Consider the following 20,819-nt stretch of genomic DNA (forward strand, 5'->3'; position numbering starts at 1 on the left):
CGGCCTCATTCAGTACCTGTAAAAAGGATCTAATTTTACCTCAGTTTCCAGCGGTGCTCTGTTCTTATGGCCCTAGATGCCTTTCAACACTTCCCATTAAAGTCCAAGGGCTTAGGCCCGTGGGAAAAGCACTGCTGTTGTTCTGCTTGGTGGAAGAAGAAGGCTTATTTCCTTTCAGAGGTGGACTCTTTAATCTAACAGACTTCTGTTCAGCAGATCTATAGGAGTCATTAGAGACCCTTTTTTCTGGCTTGTTGGGGCAACCATACTGACGGGAGGGAGAGGATGTGTGTCGGTGTGCCTTGCGAGTGTGTTTGCATATGTGTGTGCTTAGATCAACTTCTCTCAACTCTCAGGTGATGAACAAAGTGCTGCAGGACAGCATGTCCCATTTTCCCTACTGTGTGAGAGTGCCACCTGCTGTTAGGCTTAACTCACCTTTCCCTGCTCAGAGTCAGGATACCCACTGGACAGCAGCTATCTAGGACTACTGATACCTTGATGTGGCTGAGTCACAGTGAGGCAGTCTGGGGAGAGTGTAAAGGGTCTATTACTGCAGTGCACTATCAGAAAAGATGGTATTGATATTTCATTATGACTGTAATAAAGAGCAGCCCATATTGAGTTTTTATTCATAGAGCTGGTCAAGTTCAGGTTAACATGTGGAGCGAGTCCTAATGACTCTGCAGAACTTTAAATGAGTCTGGGCGAGTTTAAGTGCTTTAAAACGCCTCTCTGGATCACCTGACCTGACTATTAAACACACTGCTCCCTGAGCAGAGAGAGAGAGAGAGAGAATTGATTTTCCCCCAGCTTTTTACTGACGTCCATCAGGGTTCACTAGATGGCCCCATGGGTTCCACCATCAATGCTTCTGGGATTCAGGTCCTGACCCCAGAGCTGTTATAGGCTGTGCTCTCAACAGTGCAGAACTGGCCCAGTGATAGCAGATAGCAGGGCTGCTGAATGGTGGAAGGCTGGACACAGCAGGCTAGGATGGGCTTCCCTCTCCTCTCCTCTTCACATTGACTGACCTGTCCTTGACATCCAGTCTCCACACCAGCACCATAGGGGGTTTAGCCAGATGGATTAATGAGGGCAGAGAGGAGCGGTGTCTCAGAGAGGGAGACACTATCGCTGCACTGATAGACAGTGAACCTTCAGCACCATGGACAGCCGAAGTGTGTGTGTGTGTGTGTGTGTGTGTGTGTGTGTGTGTGTGTGTGTGTGTGTGTGTGTGTGTGTGTGTGTGTGTGTGTGTGTGTGTGTGTGTGTGTGTGTGTGTGTGTGTGTGTGTGTGTGTGTGTGTGTGTGTGTGTGTGAGACAGAGAATGACAAAATAGAGAGGAGAGAACAATGACTCAGTGTGCTGTGTCTTCTCTACTGTCAGATGTCATGATTGACTGTTCTTTCAATGGCGGTTGGTGCTGTAGCACTGCCTCTAGCTATTCTCTCTAACTGGGCTAAACAATGTCCATTCACTCTCTATAATATTTGCAGCACAGTTGTTCTTCTTAAAGTGCCGGCACCTCCATTAGATGAGTGATGATCAGAGCTACTCAGAGAGTTGAAAGCAGGGCTTGTAGGCTGTAATGGATGAGCATTTCACTCTCGCTCATAGCTCCCTCACTTTCTAAGCCTTCACTCTTGTGTGTGTGTGTGTGTGTGTGTGTCAGGCTCAGAGCTATTAATGCTGGCAGGGGTGCTGTGTCAGAGCTGCAAATGTGATACTCCTCTTCTATGCTGCAATGGTGCAAACTGTTTGTGTGAATATATGCTTTTATGTGAGATGAGGGGGTGTGACAGTGCAGTTACAGCCCCCACATACTCTGAAAGATTATTCATTCATTCACCCACTTGATCTGATGTGTCTTTCCAGAAAGTGTCCCAGTACATCATCATCGTCCAGGCCACGGACATGGAGGGGAACCTGAACTTTGGCCTGTCCAACACGGCCACCGCCCTCATCTCTGTGACCGACATCAACGACAACCCTCCCGAGCTGACCGCCAGGACGGTGAGTCACCTGTCCACCCCAGGACTGACCTCTACTGTAGGGCCACACATTTGTCTTCATGACAGGATAACATCAGCTGATGGATATTCAACAAGGCAGTGCCCCAACTCTGCTGTAGATGCAGTCCATGTGTCTGATGCTATCTTAGAGAACATAAGGTCATGGCTCTTTGACAGGAGGGTAGAGAGCTGTACAGATGAGAGGGACAGAGACATGTGGAGAGATAAACAGTAGGCAAAGAAAAACAGGTCTAAAAATAGGGAGAAGAAAGGGGCCAAAGGGAAAGAGAGAAAGAGGGAGCTACTGAAGTTAAGGGGGAGTGGTACGGAGCAACATGGAGGGACAGAAAGGGAGGATAGAGAATGATCATAGGCATTCTATTTGGTGATGGTAGAAGCCCTCGCTCTTCTGGTGACCATGGTTTGCCTGCAGGCGTCTGGCCCCAGTCCCATACACATCCGCACTGGAGGCAGCCTGTCTTCCGTATTGTGTGTGTGTGTGTTTGTGTGTGTGTGTGTGTGTGTGTGTCAAAAGGGAGGAGTAGTCTGTCTCTCCCTTTGTTGGTTTCTCTTTCTCTCTCTTTCTCCCTCTCTCTCTTCTCTTTCTGTCTGTGTGTCCATCCATCTGCAGAGAGAGGAGTGTGCCAGGCAAGCAGCAGCGTAGTTCCAGCCGGATGCTCTGATAAGAGGCCCCAGCTGTCACAGACTAGCCCACTGAACAACGCCTCGCCTCGGACCACTCTGTCCTGTCTCTCTCACTCCCCTCTCACAGGGGAACACTCAAACTTCCACAGGCACACACACATGCACTGCCTTGCCACACTCCTCTCCACTCCACACAGTCTCTACTCTCTCCACAACAGCCTCTGTCTGCTGTTGTAGGCCCTGGTGTATCAGACATGGTGTTGGATGGAGAGAGAGTGTTGAGTATCCTCACTGCCTCAGTGTTTAGAACCGCGTGGCATTGCAAGATATATAACACATTATAATAGCAAACAAACCAGGATGACAAAGAAGGAGAAAGAAACAAACTTTGGCAACATGGTTTAGAACACATGGTTTGGAACACAAGTGTCAAACTGTGTGTTACAACAGTAACAGATGGATGGGCCTCTGTTGTGGAGGGACAGTGGTTATGTTGGTGTAGACTGCAGAAGACAGGAGAGGGGGGAAGAGAAGAGGAGTGGGGACAGGAGAGGACATGTTAGTCATAGAGACAGCTGTCTTACTGTCTTACTGCTGTGTCTGACACACATACAGCTTTACTCGTGGCACACACATACACAGACAGAAACAAACACACTCCATTTTCCTAGCAGATTCTCTGTTGCTTTGTTTGTCAACCCCTTTTCTTCTCTTCCCACACAGCAAACTCCACTTGGAGCAGTTCAGTAATTATTTGTGTATGACAGACACAGGAAAGAATGTGCATCTCTCAATGGGAGATGGAGAGAAAACATAAGCACACTAATTAAGTAAAATTGCTTGCGGGGGCGTAATCCAAGCAGATATATTGCTTCTAATTTGAAAAAAGACAAATGTTTTATTCATTTCAGAACATGGGCATGAATATGAGTGTGATGTTCGTCATTATGTGAAAAACAAAAAGACAATGGTACTTGCCACAACTCATTAGGCTGCATTCAGCGACTGTATAATCTCTCTCTCCTAGTGTTATGGTGGTGTGATCTAATCAAGTGCATTACACTCAAACTAAACTCTATAATCCTGTCGACATTTTCAATTCACATCCATAATGGTGAGTGTTTGGAGCTGTGGTCTGTAGGTTCATATGTTAAAATCTCAGCCAGATAGATTCCAGTATGCCTTGATTTCATGCTATTCCTGGTTTACCTGTCGAACCTCTGTCTAACAGACTAGTTTTACTGAAACGTATTACTGAAGGACAATTAGTGGCATGATTGTTAGCACAACACTAAGTGTGACTATTAGTGATAGTAGACGTACCACTGCATGTGGCACTTGTGTGACGTGAAAAACAGAAATGAAGTGTGTTGGTGTTGCCAATGCCTAGGGCTCCTTTACCATCACAATGAGGATATAATAACCATTAAAACACATTTAACTGTGCACCATTCTACTCAGAGAGAAGAATTTCAAGAGTTGTTTTTAAGGACATTTTTATTCACAATTCTTGCTAACATTATTGCCTTTTTGTTCCTGTTGTTGTTTTCAACCAATACTATGCTTCTATTGAGAACATTAAAAGAGCCCATAGATTCATGTTGAGTTGCTGATCCTCTTGTGAGAAAGGGGAAACATAATGCAGTACTACTCTCTGAAACAGCAGTGTTCTCTTTTTCCAGGCTCAATTCTTATATTATTCAGTTATTCTCAATTCAGTCTCCAACTCTGTGGTTAAAAGCAGTTCAGTGGTTGGGGTCTATTCAATTTTGAACTAGATGGATTCCGTTCCAATTCAACCTGAATTGGAGTTTACTAAAGCATTCTGATTTAACTATGCACTTTTATCCTCTTGCCTTTATGAACCCATGTTGGGAGCTCCAGTTCCCTAACTAGTAACCAATGGAGGTTCCCTTTGGGATCTGTTTTTCTCTGGCTGCTTATCAGACATACCACCTGTTACTTTCAATGGTGAGGACATCTACCCAGAGCCCATTATCCAATTAGAAAGGTTTTTAAAACCACATGTCATTCTGGCTCACCCACTCTCTCTCCCAATGTTGTCAGACAAGCTTGGAAAGTTTTTTTCCTGTCTGTGTTGAAGCTCGTGATGAAAATGAAATAGAGGAGCCCACACACTAGATGCAGCCACAGCGCCACGATGAAGTCATTAGATGGAACAGCAGCTGCCAGTCACACACCATAAACCAGTTAATTAACGCATCACAAGAGGAAACACAGATTATTGTCTGACAATGACAGCTGTGTGTGTGTGTACAGTATGTGTTGTGTGTTTGTGTTTCTTGATTAATAAAGAGACTGCTGCAGAATGTAACTTTGCGATGTTAGTTGGACTAGATTCCTGTACAGTAGGTTTTTGTGTATGCTGTTTCTCCTGAGTTTCCTCTATCATTTAGTGAGACTGAATAGTTTTAGATTGGAATATAATGAAGATCGTTACCCAAAGATGGTCCATGCAATCTATTTAATTGCATTACTATTTAACTGCTTAATTGGTAAATGCGCAGAATTAAATGTAAATGTATAAACACTTAATTGAACAAATCCATTGGTTTAAATAAATCCACACAGACATTCAGCAGTATAAGGAACGGAATGGCTATAATGAAAACAGTGTGTCTATTATCCAAATTCTTACAAATATCTCACTTACTCCCTCCCTCCCTCACACCCTCTCTCTGTCTGTAGTTTTCGGGGGAGGTCCCAGAGAACAGTGTGAATGTGGTGGTGGCCAACCTGACAGTGATTGACAGGGATCAGCCCCACAGCCATAACTGGGCTGCCCAGTACCGCATCGCCAGCGGAGACCCCCAGGGTCACTTTCTCATCCGCACCAACCCTGTCAACAACGACGGCATGGTCACTGTGGTCAAGGTAGGGGACTCATTTACTGTTTTACATAAACAACTCCAAGTGCTTTGGTTCCATATTGATATGGGTGCATTTGAGTTGTTATTTAACTTTGCCTTCTCTCACTCTCAACCTCCCTCCCTACATATCTTTCTCCCCCACCCTCCTCCAGCCGGTGGACTATGAGCAGAACAGGGCCTTCATGCTGACTGTGATAGTCTCTAACAAGGCCCCCCTGGCCAGTGGGATCCAGTCTTCTCTCCAGTCTTCAGCGGGGGTCACCATCTCCGTACAGGACGTCAATGAATCCCCTGTCTTCCCCACCAACCCCAAGTCCATCCGTTTTGAGGAGGGTGTCCCTGCAGGCACCACACTCACCGTGTTTGCTGCCCAAGACCCTGACCTCTTCATCCAGCAAACTGTCAGGTACTGAATGTTCACTGTTTTAGAATAGATGCTGATGGTATTTTGCATGGATTTGCTCTCTCGTGAGGCTGAAACACTGCAATCCCTAACTGAACCGCTCCCAAAACCAAGGTCCAATAAATTCCTGTTGCCTAGCGACAATGAAAAGGTTCAATCGTAATGAGCTGGACTGTGTGTCCAGCCACACTTTCTTTCTCTACCCCTGTTTCTCTCCATCTCTCTCCTCATCGATCCCTCTATTGCTTGCATCCGGGGCCATACTTCCTGAGTGGGGTGGCATGGTGCTGTCTCTAAATCGACCCAGTGGGCCTCCCTGGAGAGAACTCCCACATACTCACCGGGTCAAAGGTCACTGAGCAACTCTAGCCACTCCATCCCCAGATTCAGCACCAATCAATTCCACTCTAAATTCAGCCTAACACCCGTACACAAAGGCAATCTGGAAATGTTAGAGAATTGATGCGGTGCAGGCAAACAAATAAACTCTAAAAACACCAGTTCTTCTCATAAATGGAGAACTTACTCTTTCACTGTTATTTTGTCTTCTGAGAGCCACAAAACTCCTCTTCTTCTCTCGCCTCCCTCTCTCTCTAACTCAATCCTTTCTCAGTCTCTTTCTTTCTCTTTTATTGATGAGAAGTCAGCGCTCCCGTCTTCTCCAGAGATGTTGTGGCAGCAGACAGGCAGTTCATGTTTGGACTCCACTGGCTGATTCACTTTAGTGACCTTGCCCGACAGATGACGTGAGGATCTACAGTGTGTGCGCACCAGAAGAGACTCCTCTCCCTTTCTCCTGCGCCATGCCTCCTCCTCCCTTCGTTCTCGCTCATCTAGAGGGGAAGGAGAGGAGAGGAGAAGAAAGAGTTGGACAGGGTCTGATTTGCCAGCTGATTTCACTTTCAGACTGAAGGGAAGTGGTGGCATGCGTGGATGGACCATAGATCTTCCCCACCAGCTGTGTGTCCTTCTCCCTGTGCCAGCATCTGCCAGCTGGGTGTCAGAGAGAGGCTTGAGTGCCCCTGGGGTGCCACCGTGGCATGGGAAGAGATGACAGGGCCTCTCATGCCAACTAGAGACCTCTGTTTCACCTGTCAAGGGACACCAAATCCAAACTGACATCCAAGTCTGTTGGCATGACTCTCAAGTTCCTGTTATTTTGCCATCTATTCTGTTGTTGATATCCCCATGAAGGAACACCAAATCGAAACATTGATATGTATCTATCTGTCTTTACCTCCCTCCATCCCTTGGAGTGCAGGATTTCCATGGTTGCAGGAGTCTAAATGTGGCAGAGTGTGTTTCATTAGAGGGAGATAGATTTAGCTGCCTAGCTGCCATAATCTCCCACACATCTCGTTGGCACTCGCTAACCTGTGTCATCCTCCAGCGTGTTCTCTAATTAGACTCATCATAATCATCAGCAGCAGCAGCATCAAACTTCCTCCCACCAGGCACCTGATCTCTCTATACCTCTGTCTCTATATTTGCACTATATATACAAAGTATGTGGACACTCCATCAAATTAGTGGATTCGGCTATTTCAGCCACACCTGTTGCTGACAGGTGTATAAAACTGAGCACAGAGCCATGCAATCTCCATAGACAAACATTGGCAGTAGAATGGCCTTACTGAAAAGCTCAGTGACTTTCAACGTGGCACTGTCATACTGTAGGATGCTACCAAATTCCTGCCCTGCTAGAGCTGCCCCGGTCAACTGTAAATGCTGTTATTGTGAAGTGGAAATGTCTACGAGCAACAACGGCTTAGCCACGAAGTGAGAGGCCACAGAAGCTCATAGAACGGGACCCCCAAGTGCTGAAGTGTAAAAATCGTCTGTCCTTGGTTGCGACACTTACTGCCGAGTTCCAAACTGCCTCTGGAAGCAATGTCAACACAAAAACTGTTAGTCGGGAGCTTCATGAAATGGGTTTCCATGGTTGAGCAGCCACACACAAGCCTAAGATCACCATGGGCAATGCGAAGCATCGGCTGGAGTGGTTTAAAGCTCGCCACCATTGGAATCTGGAGCAGTGGAAACACGTTATCTGTACTGATGAATCACGCTTCACCATCTGGCAGTCAGACGGACGAATCTGGGTTTGGCGGATGCCAGGAGAACGCTACCTGCCCGAATGCATAGTGACAACTGTAAAGTTTGGTGGATGAGGAATAATGGTCTGGGGCTATATTTCATGGTTCGGGCTAGGCCCCTTATTTCCAGTGAAAGGAAATCTTAACGCTACAGCATTCAATGACATTCTAGACGATTGTGCGTCCAACTTTGTGGCAATAGTTTGAAGAAGGCCATTTCCTGTTTCAGCATGACAATTGCCACAATCACAAAGCTAGGTCCATACAGAAATGGTTTGTCGAGATCGGTGTGGAAGAACTTGACTGGCCTGCACACAGCCCTGACCTCAACCCCATCGAACACCTTTGGGATGAATTGGAACACCGACTGCGAGCCAGGCCTAATCACCCAACATCAGTGCTCGTCCTCAGTAATGCTCTTGTGGCTGAATGGAATCAAGTCCCCGCAGCAATGTTTCAACATCTAGTGGAAAGGCTCTTATAGCAGCAAAGGGGAGACTCCATGTAATGCTCATGCTTTTGGAATGAGCTGTCCGACGAGCGGCTGTCCACATACTTTTTGTCATGTAGTGTATCTTTCCATCTCTCCACACTGTGACAAATGCCTTTTAATGGAATAATCACATTGATTTACATTGATTTATGGAGACAAATATAGACCTATACTTTTGAATTCATGTGGCAGTGTTACCTGCATGAAAGTAAGCTCCTGTATCTCTAATTAATATCTCCACTTACATAGTCATTAGTTTGTGCAAATTGCTCTTCATTTGTTGTTAGCTGTCAACTTTGCCTGGCAAAACCAAGCTGCAAGAATACCATACTGCTTCCTGATGACGCAATCTCAATCGCACTCCACACCTCCCTTTCTCACATGGACAAAGGAACACCTATGTGAGAATGCTGTTCATCGACTACAGCTCAGTGTTCAACACCATAGTGCCCACAAAACGCATCACTAAGCTAAGGACTCTGGGACTTAACACCTCCCTCTGCAACTGGATCCTGGACTTCCTGACGGGCCACCACCAGGTGGTAAGAGTAGGCAACAACACGTCTGCCACGCTGATCCTTAACACTGGGGCTCCTCAGGGGTGTGTACTTAGTCTCCTCCTGTATTCCCTGTTCACCCACGACTGCGTGGCCTAACACGACTCCAACATCATCATTAAGTTTGCTGACGACACAACAGTGGTAGGTCTGATCACCGACAAGGATGAGATATAGAGGCCTATAGAGAGGAGGTCAGAGAACTGGCAGTGTGGTGCCAGGACAACAACCTCTCCCTCAATGTGAGCAAGACAAAGGAGCTGATCGTGGACTACAGGAAAAGTTAAGATTAGATACAGGGTATTCACCAATTCTACTTCTATTTGTACTGAAGGATATATTAAGCCATTAACACTATGGGATTAGATATGTTGTAAAGGTTTCTACTGTGTCTGCAGGTACTCCAAGCTGTCTGACCCCTCTAACTGGCTGAGGATCAACAGGACCAATGGTCAGATCACCACCATGGCTGTGCTGGACAGGGAGTCTATGTACGTCAGGAACAACATCTATGAGGCCACCTTCCTGGCTGCCGACAATGGTAAGTCTGGTAAGTGAGTGTGTGTGCATGTGGTAATTCTGTGTGTGTGTGTGTGTCTGTCCTCATGTGTGTACGTGTGCATGCGTACTGCATCAGTGTGTATGTTGCCTGCTAAATGCATCCCTTGTGTACTGTGGAGAGGAGTGAAATATCTGTCTAAATGTGCCACAGGTGAGTGCTGTCGAAGCTGCTATAGCGATCGGTGAAGTACTCTAAAACCAATCGCCCCATTACAAATAGAGGTGCTTACTCTCTGTGTTTGAGAGAGAGGGCACAGGTGGTGTTGTACCACAGAGATATTAAGGATTGGTTTGCGGGAATGAGGTGTGCTGCCCTCGAGTGCACAGAATTTAGGCAAGCAAGCTGTTGATTGCCTATTGATTCCAGACACCAGTCTACATGGGGATATATTCCACTTTAATTGAATTTTGCTTTTATTCATTCTGCTCCACTAAGGAAGGAGCTCAACAAAGCACCGAACCAATCACAACAGACAAGCAGTCAACGGTGTGCTCTGCTGTGCTGAGGCAATAGACCTTTACATAAAGTATCTGTAGCTCATGCAAAGCGTTACTTTGTAATAGAAAACAGAGATGGATCTCCTCAGTGTGATGAGCTTGGGTGAACTCCATTCATGCAGACAGTGCAGCATCAGTTACTTAGCAGAAATTATAAACTGGGTGGTTCGAGCCCTGAATGCTGATTGGCTGACAGCCGTGGTATATCAGACCGTATACCACATTTATTTTACTGCTCTAATTACGTTGGTAAACAGTTTATAATAGCAATAAGGCACTTCAGGTGTTTGTGATATATGGTCAATATACCACGGCTAAGGGCTGTTCTTAGGCACGACGCAACGCGGGGCTTATTGCTTAAATACGCCATGATAGTCAGTTGGCTATACAAAGTTATAGTAGTCTGTTTCTCATAGACTGTAGGTTAGGGAGTGTTTGTTGTCATAGGATATTGTAGGTTAGGTTGTGTTTGTTGTCACAGTATATTGTAGATTATGGTGTGTTTGTTGTCATAGTATATTGTAGGTTAGGGTCTGTTTCGCCTCAGTGCATTTTAACAACAGCCCCTGTGTAAGGGAAATATGTGGTGCTTTCCAGTAGAGTCGTTTCATGTGTCCTCTGAGAGTGCTGAGCTCCAGACTCACGCAGAGTGAAATATTTATGTGCGGTTTCATTTGTTATGGCTGTCATCACTGGGAGCTTTTAGAACAAATGCATGCTTTATTCTTCCATCACTCTCAAACCCTCTCTCAATATTCTCTCAGCTCCCTCATTTTTCTCTTTCTCTGTTTCTTCCTCATCTCCCCTCCCTCTGTCCCTTTGCTCTCTTCTATTTTCATTCTATATCTCCACTCCAAATTAAATTCAATTGACGTCAAGTGATTTTTAGACACTGTATAACATACGGCAGCGGGAAGATGTTTTGGGGTGGGCACCCCTACTTCCTGCGGCTGTGCTGTGTATATGCATGAAGTTTCTATCGTCATCAAATGTATTGTTTGTCTCTCTCTTCCTTTCTCCCCTTATTCCTTCTCTTCCTTATCTCCCCCCTCTCTCTCTCCCCTCGCACCCCCCTGTCAGGTTCTCCCCCGGCCAGTGGAACAGGTACTCTGCAGATCCATCTGATAGATGTGAATGATAATGCTCCGGTGATGATGCCCAAGGAGGCCCAGTTGTGTGAACGCGCCAATCCCCGCTCCAAGGTCAACATCACAGCCTCCGATGCCGACGCTGACCCCCATGTGGGACCCTTTGTGTTCGAGCTGCCCTCCTACCCCTCCAGCGTCCGACGCAACTGGACCATCTCCCGGATCAGCGGTAAGACATGGGATCTCCGCTAGAGGTGTAGTGTGTCATAGTTCAGATTCTGTAGTCCAACATCTCTACTTGCAATTATGTTAGCACAGCTGAAAACTGTTGTTCTGATTAAATAAGCAATAAAACTGGTCTTCTTTAACCTGTCTAACCCAGCGTTCCGCTAGCGGAACTCCTCCCACATTCCACTGAAAAGGCAGAGCGCGAAATTCAAAAAATATTTTTTAGAAATATTTAACTTTCACACATTAACAAGTCCAATACAGCAAATGAAAGATACACATCTTGTGAATCCAGTCAACATGTCCGATTTTTTAAATGTTTTACAGCAAAAACAGCACGTATATTTATGTTAGCTCACCACCAAATACAAAGAAGGACAGACATTTTTCACAGCACAGGTAGCATGCACAAAGCCAACCTAACTAACCAAGAACCAACCAAACTAACCAAGAAACAACTTCATCAGATGACAGTCTTATAACATGTTACACAATAAATCTATGTTTTGTTCGAAAAATTTGCATATTTGAGGTATAAATCAGTTTTACATTGCAGCTACCATCACAGCTACCGTCAAAAATAGCACCGAAGCAGCCAGAGTAATTATAGAGACCAACGTGGAATACCTAAATACTCATCATAAAACATTTCTGAAAAATGCATCGTGTACAGAAATGAAAGACAAGCATCTTGTGAATCCAGCCAATATTTCAGATTTTTTAAGTGTTTTACAGCGAAAACACAATATAGCATTATATTAGCTTACTACAATAGCCTACACACAACCGCATTCATTCATCAAGGCACGTTAGCGATAGCAATAGGCACGTTAGCGTTAGCGAATAAACCAGCAAAAGATATCAATTTTCACTAACCTTCATAAACCTTCCTCAGATGACAGTCCTATAACATCAGGTTATACATACACTTATGTTTTGTTCGAAAATGTGCATATTTAGAGCTGAAATCAGTGGTTATCCATTATGCTAATGTAGCTTCTTTTTCCCAGAATGTGCGGATATTTCTATTAGACTCTCACCTATTCTGACCAAATAGCTATTCATAAACATTACAAAAAAATACATGTTGTATAGGAAATGATAGTAACACTAGTTCTTAATGCAATCGCAGTGTTAGAATTCTAAAAATATCTTCATTACGACATCCACCTTACGTTATAGCGAGAGAGTGCCCAAAATCTGGGCGCAAAACTACTAGTATACAGTTCGACAGATATATGAAATAGCATCACAAAATGGGTCCTACTTTTGGTGATCTTCCATCAGAATGTTGGACAAGGGGTCCTTTGTCCAGAACAGTCGTTGTTTGGATTTAGAACATCGTTTTCCCCTCCTGATTTAGCAAGCACACTGGCCAAGTGGCTCGAAGCTCTCCTTTCTGAACAAAGGCACACAACGCAACACGCCTAACGTCCCGAATAAATTTCAAAAATCTAATAAAACTATATTGAAAAAACATACTTTACGATGATATGGTCACATGTATCAAATAAAATCAAAGCCGGAGATAGTAATCGCCTATAACGACAGCTATTCTGATGGCAAATCCAGGACCAACTTCGCGCCTTCCTGAAAACATAAAATGGGTGACACGTCATTCCAAGAGGACGTATTCCATCTCAGACCAAGATAATCACTCCATTTCTTCTCTCACTGCATCTTGACATCCTGGGGAAGGTGTATGACGTGCATGTATACTCATACGTGTCACGCCCATTTATAGGCAGGCCCTTGAACAGAGCATAATTTTCAGACTTTCCACTTCCTGGTCAGAAAGTGTGCTGCCAAATGAGTTCTGTTTTACTCACAGACAAAATTCAAACGGTTTTAGAAACTAGAGAGTGTTTTCTATCCAATAGTAATAATAATATGCATATTGTACGAGCAAGAATAGAGTACGAGGCCGTTTAAATTGGGCACGTTTTTCCCCCAAAGTGTAAATAGCGCCCTCTATCCTCATCAGGTTTTAAACTAGTAGAGTATCTGGAGCATCAGCATTTGTGGGTTCGATTACAGGCTCAAAATGGCCAGAAACAAATAACTTTCTTCTGAAACTCGTCAGTCTATTCTTGTTCTGAGAAATGAAGGCTATTCCATGCAAGAAATTGCCAAGAAACTGAAGATCTCGTACAACGCTGTGTACTACTCCCTTCGCAGAACAGCGCAAACTGGCACTAACCAGAATAGAAAGAGGAGTGGGAGGCCCCGGTGCACAACTGAGCAAGAGGACAAGTACATTAGTGTCTAGTTTGAGAAACAGACGCCTCACAAGTCCTCAACTGGCAGCTTCATTAAATAGTACCTGCAAAACACCAGTCTCAACATCAACAGTGAAGAGGCGACTCCGGGATGCTGGCCTTCTAGGCAGAGTTCCTATGTCTGTGTTCTTTTTCCCCATCTTAATCTTTTCTTTTTATTGGCCAGTCTGAGATAGGGCTTTTTCTTTGCAACTCTGTGTAGAAGGCCAGCATCCCGGAAGTCGCCTCTTCACTGTTGATGTTGAGACTGGTGTTTTGCGGGTACTATTTAATGAAGCTAGAAGAAAAAGAAAAACAAACACCTATTTAGGCGAGGTGCTGGCCAGCGGAGTAGAAAACTTGAAAACAAAGGAGAGCCGCACACTCTAGGAGCTCAGATGCAAAAATGTTATGTCCAACGTTTCGACAGCCAAGCTGTCTTCATCATACCCTGATGAAGACAGCTTGGCTGTCGAAACGTTGGACATAAAATTTTTGCATCTGAGCTCCTAGAGTGTGCGGCTCTCCTTTGTTTTCAAACTATTTAATGAAGCTGCCAGTCTTCATTTCTCAGAACAAGAAAAGTCTGACGACTTTCAGAAGAAAGTCCTGTTTCTGGCCATTTTGAGCCTGTAATCGAACCCACAAATGCTGATGCTCCAGATACTCAACTAGTCTAAAGAAGACCAGTTTTATTGCTTCTTTAATCAGAACAACAGTTTTCAGCTGTGCTAACATAATTGCAAAAGGGTTTTCTAATGATCAATTAGCCTTTTAAAAGTATAAACTTGGATTAACTAACACAACATGCTATTGGTACACAGGAGTGATGGTTACTGATAATGGGCCTCTGTACGACTATGTAGATATTCCATAAAAAAATCAGGCCTTTCCAGCTACAATAGTCAGTCACAACATTAACAATGTCTACACTGTATTTCTGATCAATTTGATGTTCTTTTAATGGACAAAAAAAATTGCTTTTCTTTCAAAAACAAGGACATTTCTAAGTGACCCCAAACTTTGAACGGTAGTGTATATTTTTTTACCTTTATTTAACTAGGCAAGTCAGTTAAGAACAAATCCTTGTTTACAATGACAGCCTACACCGGCCAAACCCGGACGACGCTGGGCTAATTGTGCGCCGCCCTTTGGGACTCCCAATCAAGGCTTGTTGTGATACAGCCTGAAATCGAACCAGGGTGTCTGTAGTGACGCCTCTAGCACTGAGATGCAGTGCCTTAGACCTCTGTGCCACTCGGGAGCCCCACCATATGTGGTTGATGAATGCACTAACTGTAAGTCACTCTCGAAAAGAGCATCTGCTAAATGACTGAAATGTTAAAATTTAAATGCTGTTGATTTATATTGTCTAAATCTTGTCTGATGTGTGTGTGGATGCTGGCTCCCTGTGTGTTTGCTTCTGTGTGACAGATGACATGGTGTGGTCTCAGGCTGATGGCCTGTGGTATAAAGGAGCTCTTATATGTCACTATTCTCCTAGAGAGTAAATGGCTCTGTCTCATGTTGACGTATGACTTGTGTGCTTTGTGACAGATCACATCCATTCATCTCCCTGCCCTGATAGACAAGATGTCATCTGTACATGTTGATGTAAACACCATTTCTGTTGGCAGTCCGATACTGTTGTTTTAGTTGGAAGTATTTAGTTGGAAATATACTGTTGTTTTAGTTGGAAATATACTGTTGTTTTAGTTGGAAATATACTGTTGTTTTAGTTGGAAATATAATTGGAGATATTGTGCTGCAGATGATTGCCTGCCTGCATGTCTATTTCGCTACAGTGACTACCTGTGTATTATTCTGTATGTATTTGCATGTACTGTATCTCTGCCAGTACTGCTCACATGGCCACAGATGACTACAGTAAAACTCTGGAGTGTTCAACTGTTTATTTCTACACCACTGCTATATGCTTCTAGCAGTGACTGGACATTGTGTCTGTGTGACTATGTGCAGGTGACTATGCCCAGTTGAGACTGAGGATTCCCTACCTGGATGCAGAGGTGTATGATGTTCCCATCATCGTGTCGGACTCCGGTAACCCGCCCCTCTCTAACAGGTCCATTATAAAGGTCAAGGTGTGTCCGTGTGATGACAACGGAGACTGTACTACCACCGGAGCTGTGGCTGCCTCCGGACTGGGGACCGGAGCCATCATAGCCATACTCATCTGTATCATCATACTGCTTAGTGAGTATAATACACACTTATAAACACACACGCACACGCACACCTGTGCTGTAGGAGTCATTGTCTGTATAAACATACTACTAGGTACTGTATATCATGTACATTACATGTACATTACACACACCACCTCTGATATATCCCTGTTCACTCCTCTGTCTGGGGTGTTGTGTAACTCCTGGTGTGTTGTATTGTGGTGTGTGTTGTATGTTGCAGTCCTGGTGCTAGTGTTTGTGATGTGGATGAAGCGCAGGGAGAAGGAGCGTCAGGCCAAGCCCCTGCTGATCGACCCAGAGGACGACGTCAGAGACAACATTCTGAAGTACGACGAGGAGGGAGGAGGAGAGGAGGACCAGGTCAGTGTTATACACATTACACATGCACAAGGTGTCACACCCTGGCCTTAGTTATCTTTGTTTTCATTATTATTTTAGTTAGGTCAGGGTGTGACATGGTGAAGTATGTGTTTTTGTATTGTCTAGGGTGTTGTATGGTTTAGGGGGTTAAGTAGAGTAGATGGTTTAGTGTTCAGTGTAGGTGTCTAGGAAAGTCTATGGTTGCCTGAATTGGTTCTCAATTAGAGACAGCTGGTTATTGTTGTCTCTGATTGGGAGCCATATTTAAGGCAGCCATAGGCTTTAGCTGGTTGTGGGTAATTGTCTATGTTGAACGTTTGTTGCTTGTCAGTGCACTTACGTTATTTAGCTTCACGGTCGTTTGTTGTTTTGTTAGTTTGTGTATAGTGTTCGTTTTGTGTTTTCTCTCTCTTCTCAATAAAAGAAGATGTATTTTCCACACGCTGCGCCTTGGTCCACTTTCTCACAAGAAGACGATCGTGACAGAATTACCCACCAAACCAGGACCAAGCAGCGTGAAAGGATGGAACAGCGCTTAGTGGAGGAATGGACCCGGGAAAAGGATGAGTGGAGAACAACCTGGGAAGAGATAGATAGGTGGGCGTGCGATCCAGAGAAAGTGCCGGAGCCTGCCTGGGATTCGCTGGAGCAGTGCGAGGAGGGTTACAGGATTATGGAGCTGGAGAAAGGAGCACGAAGGCGCGGTAGGAAGCCCTCGAGGAAACGCCAAAAATTTCTTGGGGAGGGGCTCATGGGGAGTGTGGCGAGTCCAGATAGGAGATCTGCGTCAACTTCTCGTGCTACCCGTGAGGACCCTAAGAAGGAACCTGAGCCAGTCGGGCTGATATTGGAGGTGAGCAATGGGAATGATACAGAGACTGTTAAGGATTTATTGGGGAGGTTGGAGGAGAGTGAAATGAGGGAGCTGCTGTGTTGGTGCGTGAGGCACAAAATCCACCCGACAGAGCGTGTGCGGGAAGTGATGTTACCTGAGTCAGCTCTCCATGCTCGTCCTGAGGTGCGTGCTAACCGTCTGGGAATGACAGTCCCACGAACCAGGCCTCCTGTACGCCTCCCTAGTCCTGCACCTCCTGTAGCAGTTCCACGTACTAACTCTCCTGTGGCAGCCCCTCGTACCAGTCCTCCAGTTCCGGCACCACGCACCAAGCCTTTTGTGCGTCTCCAGAGTCCAGTACGTCTTGTTTCTCCTCCCCGCACTAGCCCTGAGATGCGTGTCCCCAGCCCGGTACCACCAGTTCCGGCACCACGCACTAGGCCTAATGTGCGTCTCCAGGGTCCAGTATGCCCTGTTCCTCCTCCCCGCACTAGCCCAGAGATGCGTGTCCCCAGCCCGGTACCACCAGTTCCGGCACCACGCACTAGGCCAAATGTGCGTCTCCAGGGTCCAGTATGCACTGTTCCTTCTCCCCGTACTCGCCCTGATGTGCGTGCCCTCAGCCCGGTACCACCAGTGCCGGTACCACGCACCAGGCCTATAGTACGCTTTGAGAGTTCAGTGTGCCCTGTTGTTGTTCCCCGCACTAGCCTGAAGGTGCGTGTCCTTAGCCCGGTACCTCCAGTTCCGGCACCACGCACCAGGCCTACAGTGCGTCTCAGCCGGCCAGAGTCTGCCGTCTGCCCAGCGGCGTCTGAACTGCCCGTCTGCCCAACGGCGCCTGAACTGCCCGTCTGCCCAACGGCGCCTGAACTGCCCGTCTGCCAAGCGGCGCCTGAACTGCCCGTCTGCCAAGCGGCGCCTGAACTGCCCGTCTGCCCAACGCCGTCTGAACTGTCCGTCTGCCAAGCGCCGCATGAACTGCCCGTCTGTATTGAGCCTTCAAAGCCGCCCGTCTGCCATGAGCCTGCAAAGCCGCCCGTCTGCCATGAGCCGCTAGAGCCGTCCGCCAGACAGGAGCCGCTAGAGCCGTCCGCCAGACAGGAGCCGCTAGAGCCTTCCGCCAGACAGGAGCCGCTAGAGCCTTCCGCCAGACAGGAGCAGCCAGAGCCTTCCGCCAGACCGGATCAGCCAGAGCCTTCCGCCAGACCGGATCAGCCAGAGCCTTCCGCCAGACCGGATCAGCCAGAGCCTTCCGCCAGACCGGATCAGCCAGAGCCGTCAGCGAGCCTTGAGCAGCCAGATCCGTCAGCCAGCCATGAGCGGCCAGATCCGTCAGCCAGCCATGAGCAGCCAGATCCGTCAGCCAGCCATGAGCAGCCAGATCCGTCAGCCAGCCATGAGCAGCCAGATCCGTCAGCCAGCCATGAGCCGTCCAGCCAGGATCCGCCAGAGCCGTCCAGCCAGGATCCGCCAGAGCCGTCCAGCCAGGATCCGCCAGAGCCGTCCAGCCAGGATCCGCCAGAGCCGTCCAGCCAGGATCCGCCAGCCAGGCAGGATCCGCCAGAGCCAGCCAGCCAGGATCCGCCATTCAGTCCGGTGCTGCCCCTCAGTCCGGTGCTGCCCCTCAGTCCGGTGCTGCCCCTTATCCTGGTGCTGCCCCTTATCCTGGTGCTGCCCCTTATCCTGGTGCTGCCCCTTAGCCTGGTGCTGCCCCTTAGCCTGGTGCTGCCCCTTATCCTGGTGCTGCCCCTTATCATGGTGCTGCCCCTTATCCTGGTGCTGCCCCTTATCCTGGTGCTGCCCCTTATCCTGGTGCTGCCCCTTATCCTGGTGCTGCCCCTTAGTCCGGTGCTGCCCCTTAGTCCGGTGCTGCCCCTTAGTCCGGTGCTGCCACTTAGTCCGGTGCTGCCCCTTAATCCAGTGGGGTTAAGTTGGAGGGTGGTCATTTGGAGGAGGCTACGAAAGCGGGTAGTGACTATGGTGGGATGGGGACCACGACCAGTGCCAGAGCCGCCACCGTGGACAGACGCCCACCCAGACCCTCCCCTAGACTTTATGCTGGTGCGCCCGGAGTTCGCACCTTAAGGGGGGGGGGTTATGTCACACCCTGGCCTTAGTTATCTTTGTTTTCATTATTATTTTAGTTAGGTCAGGGTGTGACATGGTGAAGTATGTGTTTTTGTATTGTCTAGGGTGTTGTATGGTTTAGGGGGTTAAGTAGAGTAGATGGTTTAGTGTTCAGTGTAGGTGTCTAGGAAAGTCTATGGTTGCCTGAATTGGTTCTCAATTAGAGACAGCTGGTTATTGTTGTCTCTGATTGGGAGCCATATTTAAGGCAGCCATAGGCTTTAGCTGGTTGTGGGTAATTGTCTATGTTGAACGTTTGTTGCTTGTCAGTGCACTTACGTTATTTAGCTTCACGGTCGTTTGTTGTTTTGTTAGTTTGTGTATAGTGTTCGTTTTGTGTTTTCTCTCTCTTCTCAATAAAAGAAGATGTATTTTCCACACGCTGCGCCTTGGTCCACTTTCTCACAAGAAGACGATCGTGACACAAGGCTTCATCTAACAACACAGCCATAGAGATGATGGCGGTGATGACGACGACGACGACAACAATGATGACGAAGATGGCATATTTAATAACTGTGATTGCACTCAGACACTTCCTCAGTCATTCTTACAGTCCCACTGAGTCTCCTTCCTTGCTCTGTGTTGCAGGACTATGACTTGAGCCAGCTGCAGCAGCCTGAGTCTGTGGAGCACATAATCAGTAAACCAGTGGGGGTGCGCAGGGTGGACGAGAGGCCCATCATCGCTGAGTCCCAGTACCCCGTCAGACCCAGCCTGCCCCACCCTGGAGACATCGGAGACTTCATAAACGACGTACGTTAACTATTAGACATCAGAAGTAATTTATCTCAAAATACTATATAAGTGTTCTAATGTTTGAGTTTCTATACCAAGGAGCAATCACAGTGACAGCACAGTTCATAACAGCACAGTTCATAACAGCACAGTTCATAACAGCACAGTTCATAACAGCACAGTTCATAACAGCACAGTTCATAACAGCACAGTTCATAACAGCACAGTTCATAACAGCACAGTTCATAACAAACTTAGCAACAAGCATGCCATCAGTATAATCACTATTGCCTTTCTCTCCTCAGTGTTAACTAACCCTCTCTGTCTCTCTCTCTCAGGGTCTGAGGGCGGCGGACAACGACCCCACGGCCCCGCCCTATGACTCCCTGCTGGTGTTTGACTATGAGGGCAGTGGCTCCACGGCCGGCTCTGTCAGCTCCCTCAACTCCTCCAGCTCAGGAGACCAGGACTACGACTACCTCAACGACTGGGGCCCCCGCTTCAAGAAGCTGGCAGACCTCTACGGCGGGGGAGACGACTGAGAGAGGGGTGTGGGTGGGGTACGGAGGGGGTCCGGGGGGAGGGATTGGGGTCAGATGCTCCTCGAAACCACAGGCAGGGCCCAAGCAGTACCACATGAGATATTCCCATAGTAGACCAGTGAGGAGAGAACGGAACCTAAGAGAGTGTTCTAGAAGACGGCCTGTGACCTCACCAGGTTCTGCTGCTACTCTATTCTGGCTTTTTTAGTGGCAAGTTTTTAGTGTGTTTTGTTTCTCACTCTACTGGACATCGAGCTATCTGGGGATGCGAGA

The 20,819-nt window shown here is 46.9% G+C and overlaps 1 protein-coding gene across 1 annotated transcript in view; it reads left to right on the plus strand.

Annotated features, from left to right (window-relative positions):
- Positions 1-20,546, plus strand: part of LOC120020740 (cadherin-4-like) — a 404,415-nt gene extending 383,869 nt beyond the window's left edge. The window contains exons 11-19 of the mRNA XM_038964479.1: positions 1,880-2,017; positions 5,371-5,556; positions 5,705-5,958; positions 9,500-9,642; positions 11,241-11,477; positions 15,715-15,948; positions 16,162-16,301; positions 19,858-20,022; positions 20,343-20,546. Coding sequence (XP_038820407.1) covers positions 1,880-2,017; positions 5,371-5,556; positions 5,705-5,958; positions 9,500-9,642; positions 11,241-11,477; positions 15,715-15,948; positions 16,162-16,301; positions 19,858-20,022; positions 20,343-20,546 — 1,701 coding nt within the window. The remainder of the gene's footprint in view (positions 1-1,879; positions 2,018-5,370; positions 5,557-5,704; positions 5,959-9,499; positions 9,643-11,240; positions 11,478-15,714; positions 15,949-16,161; positions 16,302-19,857; positions 20,023-20,342) is intronic.
- Positions 20,547-20,819: the final 273 nt, after the last annotated feature.

This window comes from Salvelinus namaycush, chromosome 2 (assembly GCF_016432855.1).
Source record: "Salvelinus namaycush isolate Seneca chromosome 2, SaNama_1.0, whole genome shotgun sequence".
Classification (NCBI taxonomy): Eukaryota; Metazoa; Chordata; class Actinopteri; order Salmoniformes; family Salmonidae; genus Salvelinus; species Salvelinus namaycush.